General features: G+C 46.8%; 1 protein-coding gene across 2 annotated transcripts; it reads right to left on the bottom strand.

Annotated features, from left to right (window-relative positions):
• Window positions 1-4,970: 4,970 nt before the first annotated feature.
• Window positions 4,971-10,821, bottom strand: LOC104259102 (hippocalcin-like protein 1). Of its 2 annotated transcripts, none has more exons than XM_009814423.2 (3): window positions 10,433-10,821; window positions 9,161-9,266; window positions 4,971-6,165 (listed from the first exon to the last, which is right to left on the bottom strand). In XM_009814423.2, the coding sequence occupies exons 1-3, from the start codon at window positions 10,808-10,810 to the stop codon at window positions 6,068-6,070; spliced, it is 582 nt and encodes a 193-aa protein (XP_009812725.1). In that variant the 5' UTR covers window positions 10,811-10,821; the 3' UTR covers window positions 4,971-6,067. The 2 variants fall into 2 exon arrangements, with proteins under 2 accessions (XP_009812725.1, XP_059685145.1); XM_059829162.1 differs by having other exon boundaries at window positions 9,161-9,268; window positions 10,651-10,821.
• Window positions 10,822-12,808: the final 1,987 nt, after the last annotated feature.

Genomic DNA, 12,808 nt, shown 5'->3' with positions numbered 1-12,808 from the left:
TCAGCCTCTTAAAATAACCTGCCCAACTGGAGGTCATAGGCTTACCCTCACCTCTGAAGGCAACAGACAGCCGCCACGACAGCTCCTCGCCTCCTTCTTCTGGCCAGTGAATAGAATAGAATAGAATAGAATAGAATAGAATAGAATAGAATAGAATAGAATAGAATAGGAGTACAGTAGAGTAGAGAAGAGTAATTTCATTTGGAAGGGACCTACTATAATCATCTAGTCCAACTGCTTGAACAATTCAGGGCTGACCAAAAGTTAAAGCATGTTATTAAGGGCATTGTCCAAATGCCTCCTAAACACTGACAGGCTTAGGACATCAATCACCTCTCTAGGAAACCTGTTCAGTGTTTGACCACCCTCTCAGTAAAGAAATGCTTCCTTAATGTCCAGTCTAAACCTCCCCTGACACAGCTTTGAACCATTCTCACGTGTCCTCTCATTGGATACCAGGGAGAAGAGATCAGCACCTCCCTCTCCACTTCCCCTCCTCAGGAAGTTGTAGAGAGCAATGAGGTCGCCCCTCAGCCCCCTTTCCTCCAAACTAGGCGAGCCCAAAGTCCTTAGCTGCTCCTCATAGGACATTCCTTCCAGCTTTGTTGCCCTCCTCTGGACATTTAAGGACCTTCACATCCTTCTGAAATTGTGGTGCCCAGAACTGCACACAGTACTCGAGGTGAGGCCACACCAGCGCCGAGTACAGCGGGATAATCACCTATTTTGACCGGCTGGTTATACTGTATTTGATGCACCCCAGGATGCCGTTTGCCCTCTCGGCTGCCAGGGCACACTGCTGACTCATAGTGAGCCTGCTGTCGACCAGCACCCCCAGATCCCTTTCTGCAGGGCTGCTCTCAGCCACTCCTCTCCCAATTTTTACTTGTAACTTGTGGCCAGTGTTACTCCATCCTTCATGCAGGATCTGGCATTTGGACTTGTTAAATTTCATCCCATTAATCATTGCCCAATGCTCCAATCTATCTAGATCCCTCTGCAAGGCCTCTTGTTCCTCAAGAGAGTCAACAGTACCTCCCAGTTTGGTATCATCAGCAAACTTGCTAATGGTGCATTCAGCTCCTGCATCCGGATTGTTGATAAATATATTGAACAGAACTGGCCCTAGAATTGAACCCTGAGGAGCAGGGCTGGTGACCGGTCGCCAGCCAGATGTAGCCCCATTCACTACAACCTTTAGAGCTCTGCCCTTCAGCCAGTTCTTCACCCAGTGCACTGTGAACCCGCTAATCCCACAGCTGGACAACTTGTTCAGAAGAATGCTGTGACCATCAAAACTAAAAAATTTTTTACTAAAATCCAGAAAAACTACATCCACTGCCTTCCTTTCATCCACTAGGCGGGTGACCTTATCATAGAAGGATATCAAATTAGTTAAACAGGATTTTCCCTTTGTGAACCCATGTTGGCTGTGCCTAACAATTGCATTGTTCTTTAAATGCCTTTCAGTAGTAGCCAGTATGATCTTCTCCATAATTTTTCCAGGAACTGAGGTTAGGCTAACAGGTCTGTAGTTCCCTGGGTCTTCCCTCACACCCTTTTTGTAGATTGGAATAACTTTGGCTAGCTTCCAGTCAGCAGGGACCTCCCCAGACTCCCAAGACCTTTGGTAAATGATTAAGAGGGGTCCTGCTGTAACAACCGCTAGCTCCCTCAGTACTCCGTGGTTTCTGACTTGTCTGGCACGGCCAATCTGGGATTAACCCAACCCTCTAGTGATGCACTGCCTGCCCTTTAACCACAGTGACCATGAGAAAGTGTTCGGAAGCGTGTCCAGGTCCAAACCATCACACTTGATACAGACGGGCAACAGGTAAAGTCTTCCAGACACACAGCTCTTGGCAATGTAGGCACATCTCCAAAGTTTCTAGACAGAGAGATGCTCTGCTCTCCTTTTTTCCTCCTGTTTCCTTCTTTTCCAATGAAACTTCTCCCAAAAGACATGACGGCAATTATCAGGTTCATCAGCAATATATCTGCCATCACGCAGCCTGGGGATCTCAAATGCCAGTCTGCCCACTGGACCATTAAAGTTGATGGCTGCTCCTAACCTTTAAATATGAATGCAGGGTGCCCTGCATAATGGATCGGGGACTATCCATGGAGACCATCTGCCCGGTGGCTGCAGAAATGCTCACGCTCTTCTTCGCAGGAGTTTATTACTCAGAGGCTAATGCTAAAAATACATTGCAAAGGGCCTTATTCAAAAACAAAGGGCTAATGCAAACCTGGCGACAGAGAAACACAAGACCAAATCCAAGCACCTCCGCCACCCAGGCTGGAGTTAAGCTGCAACCAGACAGGCACTAACTTAATTTGAAAGGCAATGACATAATTCTGAATTAGCTTAATAGGATCTGCAATTCATACAGAAAAGCCTGAATTTATGTAGTAATTAGCCAGAGCTTTCAGAGTGCTAGGTATCTCCATGGCGAGAAAATAATTACATAGCTTGTTGAAGCGAGGTACAAATGGACCCGCTGATGGGTTTTTTGGTGCTAAACTCCACTTTCACTAAGTTAGACTCTATTTTTGATTAAACATACAATTTGAGAAAACACCAAAGTCACTTAACAAGCTGAAGTTTTCTATTAATCACTTGGACATCATTTCGCTAGTGATTAACCCCCCTACACACCAATCCCTCCCTGAAAGACATCCCCGGAGCCCAACAAGCAGTAAAGCTCTGTGAGCTCTTCATTGATTTCTCCATCGGTTTTGAACTCCGCCTGGATCAACTCACAAATGACACATCCTGGAGGGTGAGCCTGGAAATTGCTCTCCCCTCCTAGTCCTCATTACCAGCTAGGGAAGCAGACACGTCCTCAGAGGAGCTCTTCAAAGCACAGCCAAGATGTTCAAAGTTACCCAGTGACTGCGGATGCACAACTTCAGCCTCTGAAGCAGGTCTGATTTTAAGAGACCTGCTTGGCAGCAGCAGATAAAGCCCTTTTCAGTACTTAGCTGGCCTGTAATCAAAGGTTCCCCGTATCAGAAGCCACCTTTGAAACGCTCAGCCTGGTCGGGCTTCAGAGCATCTTCCTGGTCCCCTGGGGATGCCGTGTGCGACCGCCTTTCCTGGGCATCTTCCTCGCTTGCTTTCCAGAAGGCAAGCTGGGAGCGCCTTGCTCTCACACCCTGTGCCAGCCCCAGTCCGAAACGGAGCTAACCCACTTGAAGAGAAGAAACTCCTTAAAAGCTGGGAAAGCAGTGGGGGGCAACCTAAAAAAAAAAAATCAAACCTAGGATTGGAAAGTTCACAGAGGCAAAGAGAAAGGCAGAAGAAATTGAGCCGGATGAAGCAGGACACAATCCCAGTGTCTGCACGGAGCTGCTCAGGGGCTTGTCAGCCCGCTGTGGGCAGCAAACGCCATTGTGGATACCTCGGCACATTTCAGAGCAAAAATTATAAAGTCAAAGAAATGGGAATGTTTTGACCACTAAAATTCAGACTCTTTCATTTTGTTTCTGCAAAAACAAGGTCAAAATGAGCTTTTGTACCAGAGATTTTTTTTTTTCTTTTCAAATGAGAAGAGTTTGGGCTTTGTTAAACAGCTACTTGAACTTGCTATTCACTACAGACAGAAGTGGAAACCAGAAGAGGAGAGATGTCAGGAAAAGGTGGAAAAGTGACAAAAGTCCCACTTACAAGACCAGATGAATGATGACAGAAGAACTGCTGCGTTTATGAATGCTACAGCAAAACAGCTTTTACATCCTTGGTACCGAAGAAAAGACTATTGTGCAATGCTTGACTAAAAATAACGCCTGATTCATTTTAAGATTGCACAACAAGATTCAAATGCTGTGGTCCCTCTCAGAGGCACCATCCTGCGACAAGGTGAGAGATGCTTTTGCATGTTCTTCCAAATGCAGAGAGATGCTGAAGTCCACGGTGGCCCATTCGCATCTAAACCTTGTGCATCTGAACAACTGCTACCCAGCCTGTGCAAGAAGAGCCATTAGTGTAAGAACATCTGCAGCATCTTTAACACCACAGCACCTTCTGGCAGACAACCAGCCAGCACGAACACAAATAGTCTGGAGACAGACTACAAGCAACCACGGTATTATATTTTTTTTCCCAATACTCTGCTTTTTTTGCTGGGCTCACCCAGGGAAAGCAGGCAGGCTTCTGATTAACTCTCCTTTCAGGGTTGCGCTCGTCAGCAGGGTGTTGCAGTCGAAAGGACTGTCGGTTTAATAGCTCAAGTCTGAATTTCTAGGAAAAAAAATGAACACACTTTTCTGCTTGGCAGCACTGACACAAGCCTGTATTGTAGACCGAGTCTGACCTAACAACGCATTTCCATTTGGATATTGCAACCATCTCCCTCTTTTTTTTAATATTAAAGTAGTAACACCTAACCACTACTAGGTCATTCTACACAGCAAAAATGCCTTAATTACATGCTTAACACTAACCTCAGGCCAAATAATTTGTTGATACTTTATTTTGCAGAGAGGACAGGCTTAAGTAGCTACCTGCAGACTTGATGAACATGGGGAAAATTGCTTTCCATGCCACCAATGCCCAACGTTACTCTAACAGCACTTACCTGGTATGTGACAGGGACAAGACACTTTTATTTTTTAAATCCGTGGTCACAACAGCCCGGCCAGTGGGGCCAGCAGCTTTCCCTTCGCCGCCTTGAGCTGCTCTGCATCCAGCAGAAACCAAGCTGTCACCTTCCTGTGGTCTGCACCAAGGAATTGCCTTCACCCAGGACCCAGCTGGGATGGAGCAGGATCCCACAGGCACCCACAGGCACTAATGCTGCTGCGTTAACACAGCCCCAACAGCGGGCTCCCAAAAAACCCTACGTACTTGCAAGGCAACGTGTCTTGGACAAGAGTGGGACACGTCAGGCAGGGAGCCAGCCTCGTCCTTCCCCCAAATACGCGATGCTAGGAACTTGTTGCAGGAGTTAGACCAAGATAGGCAGTGACAAGAAAAGTAATCTTTTATTTCAATTAATATTTCTTGGCATTAGGCAGATATTAAATAACACTGGAATGCACAAGACTATTAACATATCGACAGCAAAAGGGAGGAGGTGCAGCCAAGTCGAGAACAGCAGTGCGAGTCACATCACCTCAGGGCACTCAAAAGCCATTTAACGCAGCAACCACCAGAAAGTAGGACTCCACTGAGAAATACAAAATGAGGATGAACTCCTTTCAGGTCTTTTGTTAATACAGTAATGCTGGAACGATTGACAGTAAAAATGAACAAATATTTGCATTCAGGAATTAAACAGAGTGAAATATCCACAAACTGCTAGTCATGCATTTCTTTTGGAACAGCAATTTGCTAATGCATAAATATCACAAAAAACAATCTCCAAGATTTGAATAAATCACAGACGACTAGAAGAAACAAAGCTCGAATTCTATTTTATGCCTTAAATAGATGACCTAAATATTTAAAATTTTACTTCACCATATATATATAATTTATATATATATTAAAAGAAAGTAAAGACCATTAGATAAGTGCAAGCAATTTTCCTCAAAAAGAAAATTGGAACCATGCCCAGGAAAGCTGCTTTTTTTTTTCTTCTTCTTTTTTTCCTTTTTTTTTTTTTAACTTTCTACTCCATTCAGTCCACATTTTTTTTTACATAGTAATTTCTGAAGCAAAATAAATTATCTACCATCTGCTATGTTGGGTAAAGTCCTACCTAGCATCTTCTTGGGAACTACTAGAACATCACCTTTCTTACGGACTAAGTGAAGTGGTATCTCACCAGCGATTTGAACTCTTTCGTAGCTGCATGTAAACATACCTTTCGATTAACGTTTAAAATGTGTAGAGTGAATCGTAATATTATGGGGAAGCAGAAACGGAGCTGCCGAAGGAGAGCTGCACTGGTGTTAGTGAGGGGAGCGAGGGCTGGTTCGCTCGGACACACACACACACACACACAATCTGGCAATGGGATCTTATCCGCGAAGTGTGGAGGGATGGTTGAGAAGGCATCCATTTGCGAGCAAAGCTTGAAGGACACAAGCCGAGATTCTCTGTGCACACTGTCCGCTTTAATCAGAATTGACTCGCGCTACTGGGGTCGCACTGTAACAACCGCACGATGGAGGGATCACTCTTGGCACCTTTGATGAACTCTTCCAGCGACAGTTTACCTGAAAGGGAGGAAAAATAGAATGGAAATAATTTTTAAAAAGTCAGTTGTTGCCGCCACCACTGCTGTAGCTTAAAAAAAACCCTCCTCACCAAAGCAACGTACATATATTTAATCTATCGCAAAGGCATCGAGGGGAATTTAGTGCAATGCACAGCAGCCAAATCCTACTCAAGCCCTTAAGCCCAGATGCATTTTCCCCTGCAAAGCAATCTAGCATAATAATTGTCATTTTTTTATTTAAAAAGACAGTGCCAAATATAAAAAACAACTGTTCTAATACCATTTGGCACCTTTTTGCCCAGAACCAGACTATACAAATTACGTGACACATGAACACGAGGTATGCTACCTGAACACAGGTACGCTTTGAAAATGATACTTATATTACTATGACATTTTAAACCTAAATATCCCAAATCTCCCCACTTTGCCCCCTTGACTGTTCTGACGTGTAGGGCTGAGCAGTGATGCCTTCTCCTGCACCTACAAAGTCAGGTTGGACGGGGCTCTGAGCAACCTGATCTAGTCGAGGATTTCCCTGCTCATTGCAGGGGGGTTGGACTCGACAACCTTTAAAGGTCCCTTCCAACCCAAACTATTCTATGATTCTACAAGCCACCTCCTGTGCCCTGCGGGGAGTACGGGAACAAGACTGGTTTCCTGGGGCAGCAAGAAAAGCCAGCCTTGGGGGAGCCACCCATTGCCATGAGTCGCTCCTGAGCTTTTCTGGTTTACGCATCTTCGGTTTAGGTCAGAGCCACCGACTTGGACGGACCCTGTAACAGCCTGTGGGTCTGACAAGGTGATCACTGGAGGAGCGACCACGAGGAGCAACCGCCCTGGCATCCCCTGGCTCTAACAGTCCCACGGCACAGCACGACATGGCATGGCAAGGAGGAAAGACCCCATCTGGTCTCCCAGACCTCATCCTGGGTGACCCAGCCTCCTGGCAGGTTTTTCCCGAGCTCATCAGGACCAGTCCCCTGCACAAATGCCATCGGCAGCCTGTGAGCAGCCTCTGCCGTGCCTCTATCACCAATACTCCCCTGCTCCAGCACTTGGAACCACGACAGAAATAAGCTGTTGCAATATTAATGAGAAATGAAAACAATTTTCCCTACAAAACAGAGAAGACAAGCATTTGCTGCATCCCGGACACCGTGTCCAGTGATATCCCATTTACCTCGTGCTCCCAGCATGACCTACCCCTACTCTCGCACAACAGCCCAGGGCCATCCTTACTCAACCCAAACTGCTCCGCTTGACACAGGCAGGACCCATGCACGAACATCTTGCACTTGGCAGCTGCCTGCTGACACTTTTGGCCATGTGCCCCTGAAGGGAGGGACGCACAAGCTCATTGTGCCAGTTTTTACCAGCCCCAGGATGCTCCCAGCCTGCCGTGAGGATGGGGAGAGGACTGAGCTCGGTGGCTAGCACCCGAATCAGGTCAAACAGGGAGGAATGAGCAAACCTTCCTCTTGTAGAAATTACAGAAGCTCAAAAACCCGCGGCACACTTCTGTCCTTATTTCTGGCTTTTAAGCTAACGTTCCCAAACCAAGTGTTCTCTTAAGTTTTTATCAGCCTGAAAAAAAGTACTTATAACTATCAGGACATTTTTTAGTTTTCCCCTCTCCTTGCAATACTTAAAAGCAAAGCACAAATCAAAATCTATTTGCAATTTCCAACAGTCAGATGGGGAAGAAGAAACATTTCCAGTCACCAAGAGCACACATGCTTCCCCGTGTGCAGACTTTATTGCTTGGCACTGCATGTCTTGCAGGCTGGTATTTTACTGGGAACAGGATGACTTTATTTCAGCAACAAAATGCAACAGACGGAGGATGTATATAGCAGGTTTTGTGACCACTACTCTGCCACACACCTGCACGCGCTGCTACTTTCTGCAGAACAAAAATACTTTACTCATGTTATTTTAGGGCCCTTCACATGTGAAGTCAGGGGATGAAGTGCTAGTTTTGATGAAGTCAAAGGTAAAATACTCGAGGACTTCAGCAAGGCCAGGAATTTGCCCTGGGAGCTGCAGCAGCAGATGCCAAAATGCAGCCATTAAATTCTCTTAAATAAAAACCTTTCTATACATAAGATCATATTTTTCCAGGTCTCCATATCTCAGTGCTAGAACCGAATTTTTGCTCTCACTGAACACATCAGTAGGATACAGCTCCAGATTTCAACATGGGCAGCTGCCACCTCAGCTGCTGCTGGGGTAATTCCCAAGGAAATCTCCACCTTGACCGGGATGAGAGGAAACACGTCGGCAGGCTGATGGGCAGAGGAAATTGCTCAATTTTGCCTGTGTTTTTCGAGCCTACGGAAATGAGCTAGCTCAGGTGGAGGGGTCATGACGGGTACGCTGTCAGCTAAGTTATCAAGTGGCTCCATAATTAGCTCAGGAGCTGTTACATCCCCCAGCGCACACGCTGCAACGGACTAAACACTGGAGGACCGCATGTGACCATGCATATACGTATACACACCATAACCATGCACAGAAAATAAGTATTATGGACCCATGGGAATTTTTGCTTTCAGGTACCCAACCACATCCCCGACTCGCATTACTGATGACAAGCCCAGGACTGCAACCCCATCAAGGGCAACGGGAGCGAAACCTTGTGCCTAGTTCGTGCTACACCCAGAGAAAATAACCCAAAGACACTGGACTCAGGGAAATTTCAGAGGAGCCTTTGCAGAAGGGGATTTACCCAGGAAATATCGGGGAAGGACTGCTCCCCTCCATCCCTTCGTCCCCCCAGCAGGAAAAGTCTCTCTCCCGCTGCCCATTTATTCACCCTATTTGTTATGGACTGGAGATGCTCACTGAGGCCAGGCAGAGACCAGAGGTACTGGTGGGGACATCCCTGCCCTCTACCCTGCCCCCCAAATACCATCATCTTCTTTGACCAATGCTGGGCTAGAAAACCTGTATTTCTAGAGCCTATGAAGGGGAGCCAGTGGAGATCCTACCATCGTTGTTTGTGTCCATCTGTCTGAAGATCTTGTCTGTTCGCTTCTCGGGAGTGGATTCATCTTCCGGCATTTTCATTACTGATGAAACCATTTTGTAGATTGCCTGAGTATTTAAAAAAGAAAAAAAAAAAGATATAGGAAAACCACAACCCAAACAATAAAGCACCAGGACTGAGAAAAAGAATTTAAGCCTGTAGCAATAAAAAAAGGCAGCTGACCCTGGCAGGCAGCTGCGGGACTTTATAAACCAAAACAAATAGGAATTTCTGACTGCAGCTTTTTTTGTTTTTCTTTCTCTTGTACTTCAAAAGAAGCTCCCGCACCGCTGGGTCAGTTTAACTGAAAGTCAGCGTCTAGATCAACGTACGAGCAGGACTGAGCTAAAATACAGGAGGCAATGGTGTGCAATTCTCTTTTCTGCAACGGGGCTAAGCCATTGCCTCCTCAGCTGGCTCTCAACATACACTCAGTTACGTGTATGTGTGGGGGGTGTTGTATGGATTACCGGTGAATATGAATATATAGGAATATGGGTTGTTCTTCTTTGTGGGTGGGTAAGAAAACCCATTTTCAGACTTACAAGAATGTGAATAAAAACAAGACGTCTTTAGGACATCTGCAGTCCTAGCCCTCCTCCTAAATTATCCCTGCTCAGCCATGAGGACCAACTGCCAGGGCACTGGCTGGATGCATTACATGCTTCCCAGTGCCCCTTGCAGTCCACTGGAGATACACCTCAGCTACAGAGTGGATGGCGTGCAGGATGGCACTGCCAAGGCCAAGCCCCGTCCGGCACGTGGGACAGGAGCACAGGGGGCTCTGCCCCCCACAGCCCCCTCAGTAGAGCCCCCAGCTACATGCCCCAGCTTTTGGAAGACGAAGACACGCTACAGTCTTTCATTCAGAGCTCACGTTGACTCAGATTTGAAGTTTCAAAGTATTAATTTTGAGATTAATCAAGTCAGTAAAATTTGCGTTTAGGGTTTTTTGATCTCATCAACACCCCAGTAAGAAATCCCCAGGGAGGGCTGTGATTTTGGCTGTGAGCCAGTTGCACAGCGCCCTGTTTTTCTCTTGGGCTCTTTCCTCATTTGCACCTCGCAGGTCCCACCGTGGCCCCCAGTGTCCTTTTGGGGACCCTGGGCTCAGGAACCTCCCTGGGGCAGGAGGGACCCAGCTCAGCACATCCCTCGTCTCCAGCTCCAGCTGTCTCAGGGTGAAGAGGTTACAGCAACATGAATAAAATATAAAATAGAGACAACGCCTCACCTGCACTATTTCTAGCATTTCCCCACGGCTGATGTACCCGTTGCCGTCCAGGTCATACATACTAAATGCCCACTTCAGCTTCTGTTCCAGCTTGCCCCGAGAGGTGACGCTCAGGGCAATGATGAATTCCCTAAAGTCAATCGTCCCGTCACCGTTGGTGTCGAAGGTGCGGAAGACGTGCTCCGCAAACTTCGACGCGTCGCCGTAGGGGAAAAAATTGGCGTATATTTTTTTGAACTCTTCCACAGTCAAATGGCCCGTTGGGCAATCTTTTAGGAAGCCCTTGTACCACTCCTGCAGCTCGTGGTCTGTGAACTCAGTGTTCTCGCGCAGGTCCTGGAGCACCTCGGGGCGCAGCTTGCTGTTCTGCTTCCCCATCCTCTTCTGGATCCGGGTTCAGCGGCTGCAAAACGAGAGAGCATCTGCCTGAGCTCCGGCCCCACTCGGCAGAGAGGGGCCGGGGGCAGGCAGAGCCCTGCAGGAAATGCAGACCCTGCCTGGGGCAAGGGGGAAAGAGGAGAAAAAGGATGCTATAAATCACTAGGAAAACATCTCATTTCATCTGACCTCTTTTCCTCTCTACTAGGCTCTCTCAGTTACTAGTATGCAGCTGAAGGACATGGGAGGGCCATTTGGGGGGGACTATTTGGGAAACATTAACCCTTATTATTAATCCTTATTATTTGCGAAATAATAATCCTCATTATTTTATTTTTCTGCTACAATCCCACTCCTTATCATATGGCTTGCAATGGCCAGGCCTGGATCCCAACTCTTGACCCACCCCAACAGGCTGATCTGCTGTGATGACCGAGCAGAAAGGGACAGCAGCGGCGATGAGAAGTAAAATCCATCTATTCAAAAGTGAAAGTAAGCAGGGACGAAGCGAGGGGCAGGAAGGGCAGGTGGCTCCGTGCCAGCCACGTTCGCATTGTCCAGATGCTCTTTGAAATCCCTTGGCTTATGGAGCATCTCCTCCCTCCTCCCATGACAGCAGCATCGGCACAAGGGACTTCATCCTTTCCAGCAGATCGCAACCCTCTGCCTCCCCAGACAAGCAGAGAACAGGGCTTTTTAAAGCAAAATGTTTGACAAAGCAACTCCTTCCAGGTTTCTTGGGGTTTATACTTTTATATAAGCTTATTCAGTAAGTTCAACGTTCCCCAATGTGGCCAAAAGGGCATTTCAACCTCAGGATTTTATTAGGATTTCAGGAGGGGGCTGGGTTTGTCCCCTCCTTTGACAGTGCCCGTGATGCGCAGGTGACTGTGCAGGTGAGACTGCCCGGCAGCAGGACAGCTCCTTCAACAAAATGAAAGATGGTCAACCTGCATTTAGGAAACAACAGGGAAAAAAGATACCATGAGGTATTATTTTTGGCTTTTACCCCTTTCAGCCTTTCATGGCTTCCCAGCAATACCAAACCAAGCTGCGAAACAAGAGGCTGAGCTGCATCTCCTGCCCCAGACTCAAGAGGTTTATTCACAAGCTTTGCACAAAGTCACATCCAAACCCCTGTGACTGGTCCGGCATAAATGACATTTCTCTGCACAGTCTGTTATGCCCCTGTTAGGCTGCCTCACAGCCGGTGCAGAAGGCAGGTTAGTAACAGGCCAACACCGCGCAGCTACTCAGAAGCTGCAAGAGCTGAGCAACAAAGCGTGCAGAGACCGGAAAAAATATAACAGGAGCGAAGCACTTCCCAGAGAGTAAAAATCCCAGGCATGCATAAGAACCTAAAAAAAAAAAAAAATGTTAAAGGTCAGCAAAAAATAAGTTGCTCTACAGCAGAGAGATTTTCAACAGCTGAATTCAAGCTCGTTTTATTTGTATTCCACTTAGTCTCTGCATCGCCTCAGCAATGTAAAAAATCCACATCCTGCTCTGTGGCTTAATGCTTAGAGACAAAAACCAGCCAGCTGCTCATTAGTTCAATGGATCGGGCTTAACGGAAAACTGTGTTATCATTAGCACTTCTGTTTTCTAGAAAAGCTGCCAATATTTCAGCTCCAAAGCTTTATTTCTGTCCATTATATTGCAGAGTTTTCTTCAGGCCCCTGACATACCTCTGCTTGCTCCCACCATGCAGGGATGCTACAGCTCCCAGTCCCTACCAGCATCATCCCTAGGAGAGCACTGGGCTGCCCTCCAGTTAAACCACTAACTCCCAGCTGCTCCCGCTGCCTTTCCATCTTTGAATATCCCCTGCTCCAGACATTCATCCTTGCAGTGCCAAGGGCAGAAAACACAATATACTACTCTGCTGCAGTCAATCTGCAGAAAACAGTGGCTTGGAGCAAATAATGGATCGACTGCGGTCCTTTTTTTAAGAGCAGAAATTGTAACGCTATGTTTCTGTCCTTGGGCGAGGAGGTG

This window comes from Gavia stellata, chromosome 2 (genome assembly GCF_030936135.1).
Source record: "Gavia stellata isolate bGavSte3 chromosome 2, bGavSte3.hap2, whole genome shotgun sequence".
NCBI lineage: Eukaryota > Metazoa > Chordata > Aves > Gaviiformes > Gaviidae > Gavia > Gavia stellata.
Note: the sequence above shows the minus strand (reverse complement) of the source record. Positions and strands in the feature narration are given on the sequence as shown.

Excerpts from the sequence above, each read along its gene's own strand:
- LOC104259102 (XM_009814423.2), bottom strand. The coding sequence starts at position 10,810 with ATGGGGAAGCAGAACAGCAAGCTGCGCCCCGAGGTGCTCCAGGACCTG. Across the intron at positions 9,267-10,432 it reads AAATGCTAGAAATAGTGCAG|GCAATCTACAAAATGGTTTC; the intron begins GTGAGGCGTTGT and ends TTAAATACTCAG. Across the intron at positions 6,166-9,160 it reads GATGGACACAAACAACGATG|GTAAACTGTCGCTGGAAGAG; the intron begins GTAGGATCTCCA and ends CCTCCCTTTCAG.